The 18618-nt window shown below is 42.0% G+C and overlaps 1 protein-coding gene across 1 annotated transcript; it reads left to right on the top strand.

Annotated features, from left to right (window-relative positions):
• Positions 1-11246: 11246 nt before the first annotated feature.
• LOC101271002 (Krueppel-like factor 17) lies at positions 11247-12893 on the top strand. The gene is made up of 2 exons (XM_033421736.2): positions 11247-12111; positions 12442-12893. The coding sequence occupies exons 1-2, from the start codon at positions 11265-11267 to the stop codon at positions 12684-12686; spliced, it is 1092 nt and encodes a 363-aa protein (XP_033277627.2). The 5' UTR covers positions 11247-11264; the 3' UTR covers positions 12687-12893.
• Positions 12894-18618: the final 5725 nt, after the last annotated feature.

The following is an 18618-nucleotide window of genomic DNA, read 5'->3' as shown; positions in this document are numbered from 1 at the left end:
TGGAGCTATTGATTTAAGAATAATTGACTATAAACAGAAATGGATTCATTAACATGAGAAAGATTGCCCCGAGAGTAGCTTAATGCAAAGGGGACTGAGAAGGAGGAAGCCCAGAGAGAAGGGAAGGAGAAAAACCAGGCTAGTGTGTCAATGTGTTCCGGAGGCCAAGGGAAGGAAACATTTAAAGAACAATGGCCACTATATGGGAAAAGAATCTAAAAAAGAGTGGATATATGTATATGTATAACAGATTCACTTTGCTGTACAGCAGAAACTGACACAACATTGTAAATCAACTATACTCCAATAAAAATTAAAAAAAAAAAAAAGAACAATGGCCAGTAGTCTCAGAAACTCATGAGAGGTCCAGCAGGGAGGAATCTGACATGTGTTTGGACTTAATAACACGGAGATCATCGGTGACTTTTATGAAAGCTGTTTCTGTGGAGAGATGGGGGCCAGACTGAACTTGGAGGCGAGATAGTGGTAAAGATGTGTTTAGACATCTCCAAAGAAGTTTGCCTGTGAAGAATCAGGAAAGTAAAAGGGAGGGAAAAGTGGCTGAGTTCCCCCAGAAATACCCATCCAACAGACAGTTATCTGGTACCTATTGTGTGCCTAGTTTATGCTAGTTAGTGAGCATATAGTGGCGAATAAAATGGACTATGGTTTTTTGGGTTTTTTAAAAAATTAATTTATTTTTATTTTTGGCTGCGTTGGGTCTTCGTTGCTGTGCGCCGGCTTTCTCTAGTTGCGGCAAGGGGGGGCTACTCTTCGTTGCGGTGTGCAGGCTTCTCATTGCGGTGGCTTCTCTTGTTGGGGAGCATGGGCTCTAGAGCGCAAGCTCAGTAGTTGTGGCTCACGGGCTTAGTTGCTCCACGGCATGTGGGATCTTCCCGGACCAGGGCTTGAACCCATGTCGCCTGAATTGGCAGGCAGATTCTTAACCACTGTGCCACCAGAAAGTCCAAATAATTTCTTAACATCATCTATTCAGTACCCCTAGTTGTCCCTCAAATGTCCTTTCCAGCTGGTATGTCCAAACCAGGATCCAGTTTAAGACCACATGCTGTATCTGGTTATTATGTCTCTTGAGTCTCTTTGAAATTAGAAAAGTTTTCTTTTTTCCTGACTGACTTTCCATTTTTCATCATCCTAAGTTTTGTCTTGTAAAATATTCCTCCTCGTGGATTTATCAGATTGCTTTCTCGTGGTATGACTTAGCTTGATCTATCTCTTGTATTCCCTCTAAATCGAAGATAGATCTTAAAGCTAATTGGATTCCTGATTTGGGGTAAGGATGTCTCATAAGTATGATAGACTTCATCTTGCATTACATCAGGAGACACATTTGACTCCCCACATTTGGTGACATTAGGCGTGGCGCTTGAATTAGGCTAGCGAAAAGCCTCATTGATCTCTCTATTCAAACTTATATTTTAGCCTTGTGGTCAGAAAGTAATCTGTGTAATGTTACCTTGGATACATGCAAATGTCCAGTTCCCCACTATCATTCACTTACGGGTTTGAACCAAATATTAATTTTTCCTTAATCAGAAGTTTCCTTAGAGGTTGTAAAATGATTTTCAATTCCATCGTTCCTTCTACATGCATTTGTATTTTTCTGTAAAATAGAATTTTTCTTAAACAACTGGAATCATTGGTTGAATTTGAAATAACAGTTTCCTATTGGACAGAATAAATGCTTCTTTCACTTCAATTCACAATGTTCAAAGCTGGAATAATAGCTGACCCTTTGTCACTTTTGGCTCATGAATTTTCATAGATTCAATCTATTAAAATCAACAATCATTCTTTTTGATTCTCAAATTGTCACAAATTTGGCCAGTGGGAACCCCTTCTGTACCCCCCTTTTTTATACAATTAGTTTAAGTATTTCTTTCTTTTTTTTACTTATTCTATTTATTTTTGGCTGCATCAGATCTTAGTTGCACGGGCTCTTTGTTGTGGTGTGCAGGCTTCTCTCTAGTTGTGGCGTGCGGGTTCCAGAGTGTATGGGCTCTGTAGTTTGCAGCACACAGGCTCTCTACTTGAGGCGTGCAAGCTCAGTAGTTGTGGCGCACTGGCTTAGTTGCCCCGCAGCATGTGGGATCTTAGTTCCCTGACCAGGGATCGAACCCACATCCCCTGCACTGTAAGGCGGATTCTTTACCACTGGACCACCAAGGAAGTCCCTCTGTGCCCCTTTTTAAACATTTAAAAAATTGTGGTAAAATCTGTATAACATAAAAATATCAGTATAGCTATGTTTAAGTGTATAGTTCAGTAGCATTAAACACATTCACATTATTGTGCAACCATTGCCACCACCCATCTCCAGAACTTTTCTCATCAAACTGAAATTTCCGTAATCATTAAAATAGTAACTTCTCAGTTTTCCCTCTGCCCACCCTCCATCCAGTCCCTGGCTATCACTGTCCTACGTTCTGTCTCCTTGAATTTGACTTCCTTAAGTACCTCATAAATAGAATCATACATTATTTGTTTATTTTGACCGGCTTACTTCACTTGGCTTAATGTCTTAATGTTGAAGCATGTGTCAGAATTTCCTTACATTTTAAGGCTGAATGATATTCTACTGCAGGTATATAACAGATTTTGTTTATCTGTTGATGGACACTTGGGTTGCTTCCACATTTTGGCTATTGTGAATAATGCTGCTCTGAACATGGGTGTACAAATGTCTCTTCCAGTCCCTGCTTTCAGTCCTTGTAGATATATACCCAGAAGTGGGATTGCTGGGCATATAGTAATTCTATTTTAATCTGTTGAGGCAGCACCACTCTGTTTCTATAGCAGCACACCATTTTAACATTCCCACCAGCAGTGCAAGGGTTCCAATTTCTCCACATCTTGCCAACACTTTTTTAAAAAATAATAATCATTTTAGTGGGTGTGAAGTGATATTTCATTGTGGTTTTGATTTGCCTTTCCCTAATGGTTAATGATGTTGAGCATCTATGTCTTTGGAGAAAAGTCTATTTAAGTCCTTTGCCCATTTTTGAATTGGGTTTTTATGGTAATTTTTAGGAGTTCTTTATATAGTTTAGATATTAATCCCTTACCAGATATGCGATTTGCAAATGTTTTCTCCCATTCTGTGGGTTGCCTTTACACTCTGTTGGTAGTGTCTTTTTTTTTTTTTTTTTTTTTTTGGCGGTGCGCGGGCCTCTCACCGCCGGGGCCCCTCCCGCTGCGGAGCACAGGCTCCGGACGCGCAGGCTCAGCGGCCATGGCTCACGGGCCCAGCCGCTCCGCGGCATGTGGGACCCTCCCGGACCGGGGCACGAACCCGCGTCCCCTGCATCGGCAGGCGGACTCCCAACCACTGCGCCACCAGGGAAGCCCGGAAGTGTCTTTTGATGCACAAAAGTTTTAAATGTTGATGAACTCAATTTTGTCTATTTTTTCTTTTGCTACCTGTGCCTTATAGTAAGTTTTGAATCAGGAAGTGTGAATTTTCCAATTTTGTTCTCCCTTTTCAGGACTGCTCTTGGCTATTTGGGATTCCATATGAATTTCAGGGCTGATTTTTCTAGTTTTGCAAAAAATGAATTTTGATAGGGATTGCATTGCAACTGGATATTGGGCAGATTATTTCTTCCCATTTTTTAAAATGTCTTTAATTTCCTTCAGCAGTGTTTTATAGTTTTCAGTGATATAGTTTCAGTTAAACTCTGGTTATTTCTGAGTGATTCTTTTTGATGCTATTGTAAATTGAATTGTTTTCCTAATTTCCTTTTTAGATTGTCCATTGCAGTGTATAGAAACACAATGGATTTTTGTGTCTTGAATTTGTATCCTGCTACTTTGCTTAATTTGTTTATTAGTTCTAACAGGTCTGTGTATGTAATCTTTAGGGTTTTCTACATATGAGTGTATCATCTGGGAACAGAGACAGTTTTACTTCTTTTCCAATTTGGATGCCTTGTACTTGTTTTTCTTGCCTGGTTGCTCTGGCTAGAACTGCCAATGCAATGTGAATAGAAGTTGTGGAGGCAGGCATCCTTGTCTTTTTTCTGATCTTAGAGGAAAAGCATTCAGTTTTTCACCATTGAGTGTGATGTTAGCAGTGGGTTTTTCATAAATGTCTTTTATCATGTTGGAAATTTCTTTCCATTCCTATGGGTTTTTTTTAATCATGAAAAGATATTGGATTTTTCAAATGCTTTTTTCTGCATCAATTGAGATGATGTGTTTTTTCACCTTTATTTTTCTTATGTAGCATGTTATATTGATTGATTTTTGTATGTTGAATCAGCCTTGCATTCCTGGGATAAATCCTACTTGGTCATGTTGTATAATCTGCTTAATATGCTGGTGGATCTAGTTTGCTACTTTTTTTTTTTTAAGGATTTTTGTATCTGTATTCATAAAAGATGTTGGTCTATAGTTTTCTTTACTTGTGAGTCTTTGTCTGGCTTTGGTATCAGGGCAATGCCCAGCTCATGGAATGGATTAGGGAGTGTTCCCTTCTCTTCGATTTTTTGTTAGAATTCAAGAAGCATTGACATTCTTCTTTTAAGAGTTTAGTAGGATTCAACATGAAGCCATCAAGTAAAGAAACTTTCTCTGTCCTGGAAGCTTTTGATTACTGATTCAGTCTCCTTACTAGTTGTGGGTCTATTCAGATTTTCTATTTTTTCATGATTCAGTGTTGGTAGATATTGTTTTTCAATGATTTTATCCATGTCATTTAGGTTATCCAATTTGTTGGCATGCAACTGTTCATAGTACTCTTATAATTCTTTTCATTTCTATAGAATTGGTAGTAATGTCTTCATTTTCATTTCTGCTATTAGTAATTTGAGTCCTCTTTTTCTTGGTCAGTCTAGCTAAAGGTTTGGCAATTTAGTTAATCTTTCCAAAGAACCAACTTTTGGTTTCATTAATATTTCTCTAATATTTCCTTCTGCTAACTTTGGGTTAGTTTTTTTTTTTTTCCTAGTTCCTTAAGGTGTAAAGCTAGGTTGTTGGTTTGAGATCTTTTTAAATTATGAGCATTTACAGTTATAACTTCCCTCTTAGTCCTGCTTTTGCTGTACCTCGTAAGTTTTTTACTGTTGTTTTCATTTTCATTTGTCTCAAGTATTTTCTAATTTCCCTTGTGATTTCTTTTTTGATCTATTGGTTGTTTTATTATTATTATTATTTTTTTACCTATTGGTTGTTTAAGAGTATGTTGTTTAATTCCACAGATTTGGAGATTTTCCAGCTTTCCTGCCATTATTGATTTTTAACTATCTTTCAAAATCTCTTAAGCCTTAATTTGTGACCTAACGTATGATCTATTCTGGAGAAGAATGTACCATGTGCACTTGAGAAGAATGTGTATCCTGTTGTTGTTGAGTAGAGTGTTCTGTATATGTTTGTTATATCTAGTTGGTTTATGTGTTGTTCAAGTTCTCTGTTTCCCTACTTATCTTCTGTGTGGTTGTTCTAGTCTTTATTTAAAGTGGGGTATTGACATCTCCAACTCTTACTTAGAACTGTTTATTTGTCCCTTCAATTCTGTCAGTTTTGGCTTCAGATATTTTGATGGTCTATTATTATATGTAAATGTTTATAATTGTTTATCTTTTTGCTGTATTGAACCTTTTATTAAAATATAATATCCTTTGTCTCTTGCAACTTTTTTGATTTAAAGTCTATTATGTTTGATAGCCACTACTATAGCCACGCCCACTCTTGTTTACTATTTCCATGGAATATCTTTTCACTTTCAGCTTATTTTTATCTCTGGATCTAAAGTAATCTCTTGTAAACAACATATAATTAGATAATGTTTCTTTTACTCCATTCTTCCAATCTCTGTCTTGATTGGAGAGTTTAAACCATTTATATTTAAAGTAATTAATGATAAGGAGAGACTTCTGTCATTTTGCTCTTTGTTTTCAGTATGGCTTTTAGCTTTTCTTGTCCCTTGTTTCCTGTGTTATATCTTTTGTGTTTAGTTGATTTTTTTTTTGTAGTGAAACTTTATTTCCCTTCTCATTTCCTTTTGTATATATTCTATAACTATTTTCTTTGTGTTTACTATGGGGATTACATTTAACATTGCCAAATTATAATATTCTAATTTGAATTTATACCACTTTAATAAGATAAAAAAATTCCCCATCCAGTTCTGTCCCCACTCCATTTCAGTTATTAATGTCACAAAGTTACATCTTTATGCATTGAGTGTCCAAAAATATAGACTAATAATTTTTTTTAATGCATTAGTGTCTAAGAAAACTGTTTTCCTTCATTCTCACACTCACACACTTAGGACATCATATATGTGGGTTTTCTGCACCAAGAAACTCTGACACTAACTGCTTGGAATTAGTGCCCAATCCCACGGTTAAGGGCTTAATCCCACAGACTGCCCCCTACCCCCTGCTTCAGACGCCAGTCCTAAGTCCAGGTTGTCACCTGGGCTTCTGGCCAACTGGCTGTAAATCAGGGCCAGTTTCTATGACCTCCTCCTCAGATTTGATAATTTTCTAGAGCAGCTCACAGAACCCAGGAAAAGTTTACTTACTATTGCTGATTTATTACAAATGATATTTTAAAGAATACAATTGAACAGCCAGATAAAGAGATACATAGGGGGTGAGGTATGGGAAAGGGGCACGGAGCTTCCATTCCTTCTCTGGGCACAGCACCCTCCTAGCACCTCCATGTGTTCAACAACCAAGAAGCTCTCTGAACTCCGTACTTTGGGGATTTTTATGGGGGCTTTATCATGTAGACATGATCAAGTATTAACTCATTTTCTAGCCCCTCTCCCCTCTCTGGAGAATGAGGGATAGGGCCAAAAATTCCAAGCTTCTAATCATGGCTTGGTCTTTCTGGTGACCAGCCCCTATCCAGGAGCTTACCAAGAGTCACCGCATTAGAACAAAAGATGCTCTTATCATCCAGGAAATTCCAAGGGATTTAGGAGCTCTGTATCAGGAACTGAGGCAAAGACCAATATACTGATTTCTTATTCCACCATTAGTCTCTCAAATCATGTAGAAAACAAAAAGTGGAGTTACAAATCAAGTACAATAAGACCAGTTTTTATAGTTGTCCATATATTTGCCCTTACTAGAAATCTTTATTTCTTCAGATAGTTTTGAGTTAATGTCTAGTGTTCTTTCATTTTGACCTGAAGGACCCCATTACCATTTCTTGCAGGGCAGTTCAGGTCTAATGACATTAAACTCCTCCAGTGTTTGTTTATCTGGGAATGACTTAATTTCTCCTTCATATTTGAAGGACAGCTTTGCCAGATATAAGATTCTTGGTTAGACAGTTTCTTTCAGCATTTTGAATATGTCAGCCCACCGCCTTTTGGCATCTAAGGTTTCTGATGAGAAATCTGCTGGTAATCTTATTTGGGATTCCATATATGTGATGAGTTACTTCTTTCTTGCTGCTCTCAAGATTCTTTCTGTCTTTGGACAGTTTTGATTATAATGTGTCTCAGTGTGGATTTCTTTGACTTTATTCTATTTGAAGTTCATTGAGCTCCTTGGAGGTCTATATTCATGTCTTTCATCACATTTGAGATGTTTTCACCCACTATTTTTTCAAGCAATCTCTGACCCTTTCTCTCTCTCTTCTAGGACTCCCACAATGCATATGTTGGTCTGCTTGAAGTTGTCTCACAGGTAATTTAGGCACTCTGTTCAGTTTTCTTCAATCTTTTTTCTTGTTCCTTAGCTTGACAACTTCAATTGTCCTATCTTCAAATTAGCTGATTCTTCTGTCTACTCAAATCTGCTTTTGAATCCCTCTAGTCAGTTTTTCATTTTAGTTATTATATTTTTCAGCTCCAGAATTTCTTTTTTTAAAAAATAAATTTATTTATTTATTTATTTTTGGCTGCATTGGGTCTTCATTGCTGCACGCGGGCTTTCTCTAGTTGTGGCAAGTGGGGGCTACTCTTCCTTGCGGTGTGCTGGCTTCTCATTGCAGTGGCTTCTCTTGTTGTGGAGCACAGGCTCTAGGTGCGCAGGCTTCAGTAGTTGTGGAACGTGGGCTCAGTCGTTGTGGCTCGTGGGCTCTAGAGTGCAGTCTCAGCAGTTGTGGCGCACGGGTTTAGCTGCTCCGCAGCATGTGGGATCTTCCCAGACCAGGACTCGAACCCGTGTCCCCTGCATTGGCAGGCAGATTCTTAACCACTGTGCCACCAGGGTGCCCAGAATTTCTTTTTAGTTTCTTTTTAGGTTTTCTATCTCTTTACCAAAATTTCCATTTTGTTCATACATCATTTTTGTGACTTTGTCCACATCTTCTTTTAGCTGTTTGAGCATCTTTAAGACAGACAGTTGTTTTAAATTCTTTGTGAAGTAAGTTCATCATTTGGTCTTTCTTAGACATTTCTGTTTATTTTTTTCCCCCCTTGAATGGGCCATACATTCCTGTCTTTTTATGACTTGTGATTTTTTTTGTTGTTGTTGAAAACTGGACACTTGAATCTTAAAATGTAGAAACTCTGGAAATCCAATTCTTCCTCTTCCTCGGGGTTTGCTGTTTTTGTTTGTTTATAGCTTATTTAAATTGATGTGTATTGTCTCTGTGCCAGCATCAGCTTGAGAGGTAAACTTAAGGTTTTCTTAGACCTTTTATGAGCCTGCATCTTTTCTTGGATATGTGTGGTAACTTTCCAAATTTTCTAGTATATGTGGTTACTTTTGAATATACTAGTTCTTAAATGTCTGGTTCCCAAAAGGTGAAAAAGGAAAAATGAAGGGGGAAAGAAACAGGCGCCAGGGACCTCCATGGCAGTCCAGTGGTTAAGACTCCGTGCTTCCACTTCAGGGGGCATGGGTTCCATCCCTAGTCAGGGGACTAAGATCCCACATGCCATGCAGCACAGCCAAAAAGAGAGAGAGAGAGAGAGAGACAGAGAGAGAGAGAGAGAGAGAGAGAGAAACAGGTGCTAGTCCTTTTAAATACCCTGGAAGTCCTGTCATTTGGAGGAGAGGTTTGTGACAATGGCTTCCCACCTCTGTCTGCTCATCATGATCAGAAGCAGCAATTAGTGATAATACAGATTACTCAATATTTGGAGCACAAGGTTTTCATTGCCCACTCTGGCTCCCACAGGTCCAGAAATGTGTGCACAGCTTCCTGGTATGGGACCCGGGGTGTTTTGGGATAGCCACTACCTACCTAAGAGCTGAAACTGACTGAAATTAACTGCAGTTTACCTTCCAAGCCTTCCCTTGGAAGTCACAAGCATTTAATTGACTCCATTGTTCCAAAGTAATTACAAAAGGCAAATTCTGCAGGTGTAATTGTTATCTTGGTGGGGACATGGATTCCTGGTGCTTTCTACTCTATCATATTCCCTGGTGTCACTTCCTGTGTCCTTTTGACACAGTCCTAATAATCTTGGGAAGTTCCCTTATTTTCTGGCACAGTAAGATGCACCACAAGCTCACTTATTCATTCCTTCTTCCAGACTTGGAGTCAGGAAATACTCCAAGGATGATTCTTCCTCTTAGTAAGGAATGGAATTAAAGACCAAAATCTGAGCATGAGGGGTTTGTGTTTGTATAAAATATTTCCTATTTAAATATAGCATTATTTTAATATAGCATTATTTTTATTTCTGATTTTTATAATTTCACTTATGCTGAAAATCCTCATAGTATTGTTTCTCACAGTATTGTTTTAAAACCACTTTATTATGAAAAATAGCCCTCAAACAGAAAAGTGAATATAAGTACACAGCTCAATGGATTATTACAAAGTAAAGACCTTTGAAGCATTGTTAGCACTGCAGAAGCCCCTACAGTTTCCCTTATTGCCCCCTTCCCTCCCCTCTAATATTACTCATAGCCTATTGTCTGGACATAACTTCTTTGAATTCCTCTATTTCTGCCCTTTGGTGTTCCTGTAATTGGTAAAAGCCGCCATTGCTTTCTTAAGTTTTGCTTTCTATTCTTTTTTTTAAATCTGTGTTTGAATGTTGTTAAATTTTTCCTTGATCTTTTTAAAAATAAATTTATTTATTTATTTATCTATTTATTTATTTTTGGCTGCGTAGGGTGTTTGTTGCTGTGCTGTCTCTAGTTGCGGTGAGCAGGGGCTACTCTTCATTGCAGTGCATGGGCTTCTCATTGCTGTGGCTTCTCTTGCTGCGGAGCACAGGCTCTAGGCTCATGGGCTTCAGTAGTTCTGGCACGCAGACTCAGTAGTTGTGGCTTGTGGGCTCTAGAGTGCAGGCTCAGTAGTTGTGGTGCACGGGCTTAGTTGCTCCGCGGCATGTGGGATCTTTGATGTTTTAGTATCTTCTATAGATACTGTATTTTACTCATGTTTTGTTTTTCATATTTAAGTGGATTGGTCTTTTCTGGATCCTCTCAGATGGGAAATTACAGGGTAGTTTCCCAATTTCTCAGCTCAAGAGCTCTCTCTCTACTGCTACGGTAATTGACAACTTTAAAAAATATGATTCTTGGATCCTGTCCTGTTTCAAGAAGTTCTACCACCAATCTCTTCTTTTTTCCCTTGACTTCCAAGACAATCCCCCACCCTTTTTAAAAGTGTTTTTAAAAGTCTGCCTCTTTTCTTTACCTCCTCCAATGCTTGATCTCACACCTGCCCACAGCATTCCCACTCAGGTGAGAACCTCTTCGTAGGTAAATATTTGTGAATGGTTTCTAAGTCTTGCCAAAGCCAAGACTAACTGAACCCTCCATTCTTCTTACCTTTATGGCTTTCTGAACCTGTTCTGCTGGTTTGGGATGATCCCTCACACTTAAACATAATCTGGAATTTGAGGGTTTTCTCAGTTTTGCTGAAAGTACAGGTTGTAGAATATTTTATTTGCTCTTTGTGCTTTTTTTGAAATAAAACCGAAAACATGCCCAGCAAGGAAAGTGGCATGAGTCACATCTAGATTTCCACCATGCTTCTATTAGCCAGACTTGCATTTTGTTTGTTTGTTTGTTTATTTATTTAGTGGCTACACTGCATGGCACATGGGATCTTAGTTTCCCAACCAGGGATGGAACCTGCACCCCCTGCAGTGGAAGCACAGAGTCTTAACCACTGGACAGCCAGGAAAATCCCCCAGGCTTGCATTTTAGAAAGCCCAAACTGGAGAATGGCCTGGAGGTGGAATAATTTAGGCAAGAGATGATAGAGGCCTGGATTAGGGTGGGGCCTGGAAATGGGGAGAAGAGACATGTGGAACTGGAATTTGAGCTATGGTGAATTTCACCTGACTTTCTTTTTCTAAGGATACTGAGAAGTCAATGTCCATCTTGGATGTGTCTTCATCTCCCAGAAACAGTGGAGTGCACACCTCTTGGAACCATGGCCCAACAGGCATTCAACACGTCCCTCAGTGCATAGAGCTGGAGACGACCTCCTTGGTCTCTGCTGAGGCACCCAGGCAGAACGCCAGTGAAATGGGGTCACACTTCAGTATGTTGCTGCCTGACCACGGTGTGACCTACTGCCCCCAAGTGACTTTCACTCCTTCCCAGATGATTTACACTGAGGGAATGTCTCCTTCCCAGACAGAAATGATGGTTTTCAAGGGGTCCCAGGCGATGCCCTTAGGAGAGCCCAGTATTCCAGGGGTGGCCACGACCTTTGGTGGGAATCTAAGGATGTCCCCCAATGGGCCGCCAGTCTCACCTGTCAGTGGAATCCCAATGATGTCCCACGTCAGAATGCAAACAATGCCTTATTCTGGCCTCCCAACAGTACCTTCTAATGGAGGCCCTTTAACACCTAAAACATTATTGGATCCAACCATGCCTTCCACTGAGGCCCTGGCAATGCTCCGCTCTTTGGATCAGATGTTGCCCCCTAGAAACCCCCACAGCTATGGGATGCCCCCAGCTGAATCGCCATTATTGCTGGCTTTGGAATCCCAGGGCCCTCTTGTGAGCCAGCCAGTCTCCCAGGAAGACCCCTTCCTACCTAAGCAGCCCTTACCTGCTCCACGGAGAGCAGAGCAGTACTCCAGGGCCCAGGAAAGGCCTCCCAGGAGGAGATCCCCAGTTTCAAGGCCTTACCGCTGCGACTATGAGAACTGTGAAAAAGCTTACACTAAGCGCTCCCACCTCGTGAGTCACCAACGCAAACACACAGGTAAATGAGGTGTCGGATGGGTGGGGTGGGTGGAGAGATCTCTGGACTTTAGATTTGTGGGGGACCCCTGGTTTGTAGTGGTTTGGGATTAGCCCATCATCCTTCAAGTCTGGGATCAAGCTCTTTTGGGCCCACCAGCTTGCTTTCCCACAGTCCAGGATGACTGTGCCAAGGTGGAGACTGCTGATGGTGCTGTCTTCTCACTGCTGTCCTGAGTTTTTCCTTTTGATTCCTCAATGTTGACTGCTCTGCTTCATAAAGTCAGACCCCTTCCTTCCTACCTGCTGGCCTCTTCCTCAAAATTCCTTCTCTCCCTTGTCATTCCCCCAGGTGAAAGGCCCTATAAATGCATGTGGGAAGCCTGTACTTGGTCCTTCTTCCGTTCTGATGAACTTAGAAGACATACTCGGATACACACCAAATACCGACCACATAAATGTGACCAGTGCGGCCGACAGTTCATGAGATCCGACCATCTCAGGCAACACCAAAGGACTCATATGCGGATGCCAACATCCCCAGACCCACCGGCTGACAGTGGACATATGGCTGGTCCTCCTGCTCCTGGTCTTTAGGTCAATCTGCTCTTCCCCTCATTTTGGCTTCTCTGCCCAGATCTTGCCTGCCTCTGACCAGCTAGTCTCTTTGGTAGGTGTAGGTTTTGATGAAGACAGAAAGATTATGAGGCAGTGTGGAAGCCCATATGAGCTCTGGACCTAGTCGGGGCTCCTCAAAAACTGTCTTGGGTGTCCTCACATCTCTGGGGCCACCTGCTTTTGTGCCAAGTTTAGCCACATGGCAAGATGGAGCAAAGTAGCGGTTGGGAGCTTTATAAAAAGCTCTTTATCTTATGTCACTCCCAGCTTGAAACCCTTTAGCGACTCTCCTTTGCCTGCTACATAAAATCTAAGTTCCTTATCTTGGTCTTTGACAGTTTCCAGAGACAGACTATGTTCAAATCCTGAATTTACCACTTACTAGCCATGTGACTTTGGGAAAGGTCTTTGATCATTATGCCAGATTCCCTCTTCTGGTAAAAGAAAAACAGTATTGGACCGTTGTGAACACATCTTACGTACAAAATCAGATTGTGTCCGGCACTCACCAGCCTCATGCCCAGAGTTTGTCGCCTCCCATCATTTCCAGACTTGGATGGAACAAGACATGGGATCTGGCACCTCAAGTAGCCACTAGCAACCCAGGAATGTGGAAGAGTTAGTGCTCCTGGGGTAACATTTGACTAATGGGAGACGGGAGAAATCCAGGATGATAAATTCCCTCTTCTTCCCTCCCTTCCCTGAACTGGTCCGGTGCAAGACACCATTTCTCCCAATGGGGAGACCTCCCAAGTGGCCAATGGACACACCTTCTGTGCCTCTTCCAGTCTTGTCATGAAGCAGACTCAACCTGCTATCACCTGGCATTGCCTCCCATTCTCTTGCGTCGAGTCCCTTTTCTCACTCTCAATGCCCTGTATTTGCATCACCCAAATAAAACATCGGTACTTAGTTCTTGTTCTAGGCTCTGTTTTCTAGGTAACTTGGGGTTGGAAGACATTAGACTGGGGCAGAGAAGGATGATCCGCACTGTAACCTTCCCTCTTCCCCCCACCAAGCCCAGGTACCTGGACTAGTAAGTATCAGCTATTAAAAGGCCTGCTCTGCCCTGCCCCTCTCCTGGGATTGAGGGCATAATGACTCCTCTGGAAACTCAGCCCCAGGTAGGTCAGAACCTCATTCCTGGATTTCTCAGCCAGCTGTTTTACTGAACAGCAAACTAACAGAAAGGAATTTGCGTAAGTTCTCAAGGGGCAGAGCTGGGATCCCAAGCAGGATCTGTCCACTTCAGAGGTAGATCTCTTATCTTAGAGATGACGTCTCCTACAGGTGTCTCCTGGGCCCAGTCTGGTGCCCAGTACTATCAGGTGATGGCCACAGGGAAATGAATCACATCTGGTTCCTGTGGCCCAGGGACCATCTTGGTCTAGGAGCTGAGAGGTCCACCTTGGTGCAGTGGTCATGGAGAGGAGGACCACCTGAAGGGGAAGGTCAGAATTTCTGGGGGAGGTGACCCTTGAGCTCAGTAAGTGAGGGTATGTAACATCTAGTAATCCCTTGACGTTGAAATAAACTGAGCAGATGAATGAAGAGAAAAGAGAATTCCAGGCAGAGAGAAGCTGGGTCTGGCGATTGCTCCCAGGAGAGTCAGCCTGCAAACTTCCATTCATTCGACAAATGTTCTTCAACCCACAATACAGAGAGCACCATGGCTGTCGGGACAGCTCATGGTGAGGGGCACGAAGACAACGAAAGTGTGTGTCAGGGAAGAAAGACTTCTCAAGGAGGTGCCTGAGTCGGACCTAACGGGTTTATGGGGGTTAGCTGGACCTCCTATTTCCTGGACATCTACCTTTAGTCATGCCTTGTGCTGGACACTAAGCACTCGGAGAGCATGACAGTGCCTTGCTGCAGGGCAGGAAGATCACAACAAAAATTCTGAAAGCGCTCAATGCTGCCAAGGAGAAGAGCCAAACCTCTGTGGACTCAAACTTTTTCTGGGTGTCTTGGGGAGTCCCATGGCCTTGGTTGTGCCTGCCCCTCCCACCTCCACCCTGACCCTGTCCTGCAGGGCCACTTTGGTCCATTTCCTTAGTGGTCCCAGCATACCTGGGCCTGGCATCCCGTGGCTTCCACCCAAATTGTAAGCCAGGGGAGTGGATATGATTAAAAAATGGGGGCAGGGGGCTCTCTTTTGTGACCCAATTACTGGCCCCAGGGACAGCAGTCTGAAGTATCCAAAGTCTCTTTCGTTCCCATCTGAGCACTAGGTCCCTTTTATGGAGCAGGGCATCTTAGGCTCAATGGGCCAGGTCTGATCTCTGTCCGCCACCCATCTTGCTCACACGCAGCCCTGGTCAGCAGGCCAGGTTGCTTGTTGGGATGCAAGAGGGGTCTGTTGGTGACCCATCACTTTCACTGAAGAATGGAAGTGGGTAGGAACCAGAGTGGGCAAGGGTGCGCCATGTATGCTTCAGTGGCAGGCAAAACAGGCCCCCACCTCTTGGAGGTCACAAACTAGTGGAAGAGGGACATAGGAAATGTACAGCATGCTGTGAGGACAAATATATGTATCTGGGGTTTACTATAAAGCAGTTAGGAAGGCACTTCTTAGGAAGAGTAATTTGAGCTCAGAGTTAAGGATTAACTAGGAGTTAGGCAGATAAAGGAGGTGAGGAAAGTCAATCTATCCTTTATCCAGTGATTACCCTATGACAGGCATGACTAAGCATTTCCCGTGTTATCTTTGTTTCAACACAAGGCAGGATAATGGGTGGGTAAGACATTGTGGGCTCTCTAGTAAGACTAGAAGATTTTAATTCTGCCTTTGCCATATGTGACTGTGTGGCCTTGGGCAAATTAGTTATCTCTGCTTCAGATAGCAGTGGGGCCAGATTAGTAGAGTCCAGCTCAAGAGAGATAGGATTAGTCCCATTCAAAAATGGTCTCTTTGACTTGTTCAAGGGAGAGGGAGGTGTTTTGGTACTCCAGGTGGGAGTGGAAGGTGGCTTGGACCAGGTTGTAGAAGTAGAGGTGGAGGGTAGTAGATTTAGGAGAGACAATTAACCCTAATCCAATGAATTAATCCAGTTAATTCATTGGATTAGGTCCATGAGGGAGTAGTCAGGATGACACCCAGGTTTCTCGCTTGTGTGATAAATAAGGAGAACCGGATGAAATTCATAACTTATTTATTTTTATTGTGATATCTAACGTGTGCAAAAAATCTTTTGTATATGTACAACTTAATAATAAAAACACTTATTTGCCTTTTATGACACCTGAGAAGAACTTTGAGTTCGCCTCTCATCACATTCCTTGTCCTCAACAGAGGTAACCACTATCTTGAATTTTTAATCTTGTCTTTGCTTTTCTTTGTTGTTTTTACCATATATGTATCTATTCTTAAGCATATAATGATTGGTTTTACGTGGTTTTGAATTTTGTGTTTATTCTATTTGGGGTTTGTTGAACTCCTTCAATCTGAAGTTTTATATTCTTAATAAAATTTGGAAAAATTTTGGCTATGTTTTGTCAATTTTTTGTCCCCACCCCTTCTCCTTCTGACACACAATCTGCACATGTAAACAGAGCTCTTGCTATTGTCCCATAGATCACTAATACTCAATATTTTTCTATCATTTTTTCCCCTGCTTCATTTTAGATGTCTTCAAGCTAACTGATCTTTTCTTCTGCAGATTAGAATCTGCTACCAGTTCCAACCAGTATGTTTTTCACATACCTTTTTTTTTCTTCTTCTTTTGGCTGTGCTGCACAGCTTGCAGGATCTTACTTCCCCCACCAGGGATTGAACCTGCACCCTTGGCAGTGAAAGTACCGAGTCCTAACCACCGGACCTCCAGGGAATTCCCTCAAATACGGTATTTTTCATTTCTAGAAATTCGATCTGGATCTTTTAAAATATCTTCCATTTCTCTTCTTAACATTCTTGTGTTTGCCTCTACTTTCTTGAACATATGAAGCATTGATATAGTAGCTGTTTTAATGCCTTCAGATGCTAATTTCCATTGTGTCTGTCATTTCTGAGTCTGTATCAGTAGATTGATGTTTCTTCTGGTGACTGTCCTTATTTTTCTACTTCTTTGAATGGCTGACAATTTTTTACTGGGTGCCAAACAGTTGTGAATTTACATTGTTGGTTGCTGGATTTTGTTTTATTCCTTAAAATGGTGTTGGCTTTTATTTCTGGCATGCATTCTACTTGGAATTAGTTGGATCTCTTTGAGGCTTACTTCCCCGCCCACCCCCCCCCCCAACTTAGGGAATTTTTATTTGTATGAGGCCTACTTTTAAGCTTTTCTAGGACAGGCCCAGAGCTGCCTTTTTTTTCTAATTTGCCCCACTGCTATGGCAATATCCCAAGGATTCTACCTTATCTGTATGTTATGTCTTTGCATTCTGGCTAGTGGAAACAAACTATTTCCAGCCCTGTGTGGGCTACAGCATTTGTTCTGCCTACTTTTTTTTTTTTTTTTTTTTTTTTGCGGTACGCGGGCCTCTCACTGTTGTGGCCTTTCCCGTTGCGGAGCACAGGCTCCGGACGCGCAGGCTCAGCGGCCATGGCTCATGGGCCCAGCCGCTCCGCGGCATGTGGGACCTTCCCGGACCGGGGCACGAACCCGTGTCCCCTGCATCGGCAGGCGGACTCTCAACCACTGTGCCACCAGAGAAGCCCCATCCATGTTCTGCCTACTTTTTTTCAGTGATCTTTTTCTTAGTCTTGGGTAATTTCTTCTCATGATTGATCAGTACTCAGACTCAAGGATACAACTTTCTAGATCTCAAGCACTCTCTGCAAAACTCTTATCCTTTCAGGTACTCTGCCTGACAAACTAGATATCTTGGCCTTCCTAAACTTTAGTTTCTGTCTCCTCATCTCAGATTTCCATGCTCTGTTTCGGTTTCCCTCCCTTATCTCAGGGGTCACAGTCCTGTGCCGTCTATTGTCCTTGGAGAATACCACTGCTTCATATTTGGTCTGATCCTCTAGACAAAATCCAGTGGCTGTCACTCCATCTTTAAAATGCATCCAAGTGGAGTCATATTTTAATGAAGTCTGAATTTATTTATTTTCTCACATTTATGCTTTTGAGATTTATCTATGACCTGCATGCAGATGGAGTTTATTTTCACTGTTGTGCAGAATTCTATTATCTGAATATATAATCTGTCTATTCTACTGGGTCATTTCCAGTTTTTTTTTTTTTAATTAATTTATTTTTGGCTGTGTTGGGTCTTCATTTCTGTGCGAGGGTTTTCTCCAGTTGCGGCGAGCGGGGGCCACTCTTCATCGCGGTGCGCAGGCCTCTCACTGTCGTGGCATCTCGTTGCAGGGCACGGCTCCAGACACACAGGCTCGGTAGTTGTGGCTCACGGGCCCAGTTGCTCCGTGGCATGTGGGATCCTCCCAGACCAGGGCTCGAACCTGTGTCCCCTGCATCAGCAGGCAGACTCTCAACCACTGCGCCACCAGGGAAGCCCTGTTTTTTTTTGTTTTGTTTTGTTATTAAAAACAGTGCTGCCCTGAATATTCCTGCCTAAATGCTTGCATTTATGATAAATCTCTCTTTGAAGCATTTCCAAAGGGTGGTTGTTAACTCATTAGTGGGTTGTGAGTGGACTAGAGAAACAGTACGATTAAAGGGCAAGGTTGGCAAGGGCTGAGCTTGGTGACAACTTATTGAAGAGTCAGTCTATCGTGTTATGGAACTTTCTCCTGTGGCATCGGTTGCTTGCATAGTTGAGAAGGAGTTGGTTAGAGTCAGCAGCAGTTGGAGCTTTGTCCGTTGAGTGCCACAGCAAGACAAAGGGACAAAGGAGTTTAGGAAAATGGCAGGAGAATCAAGGGGCCCTGGAAGCTAAGACAGGGTTGGGTAGGGGGAATGTCAAGTCTAGAGGAGGCTGAGGAACAGATACGGTAGAGCTACGA

The sequence above is a fragment of the Orcinus orca genome, chromosome 1 (genome assembly GCF_937001465.1).
Source record: "Orcinus orca chromosome 1, mOrcOrc1.1, whole genome shotgun sequence".
Classification (NCBI taxonomy): Eukaryota; Metazoa; Chordata; class Mammalia; order Artiodactyla; family Delphinidae; genus Orcinus; species Orcinus orca.
Note: the sequence above shows the minus strand (reverse complement) of the source record. Positions and strands in the feature narration are given on the sequence as shown.

Excerpts from the sequence above, each read along its gene's own strand:
- LOC101271002 (XM_033421736.2), top strand. The coding sequence starts at position 11,265 with ATGTCCATCTTGGATGTGTCTTCATCTCCCAGAAACAGTGGAGTGCAC. Across the intron at positions 12,112-12,441 it reads TCACCAACGCAAACACACAG|GTGAAAGGCCCTATAAATGC; the intron begins GTAAATGAGGTG and ends TCATTCCCCCAG.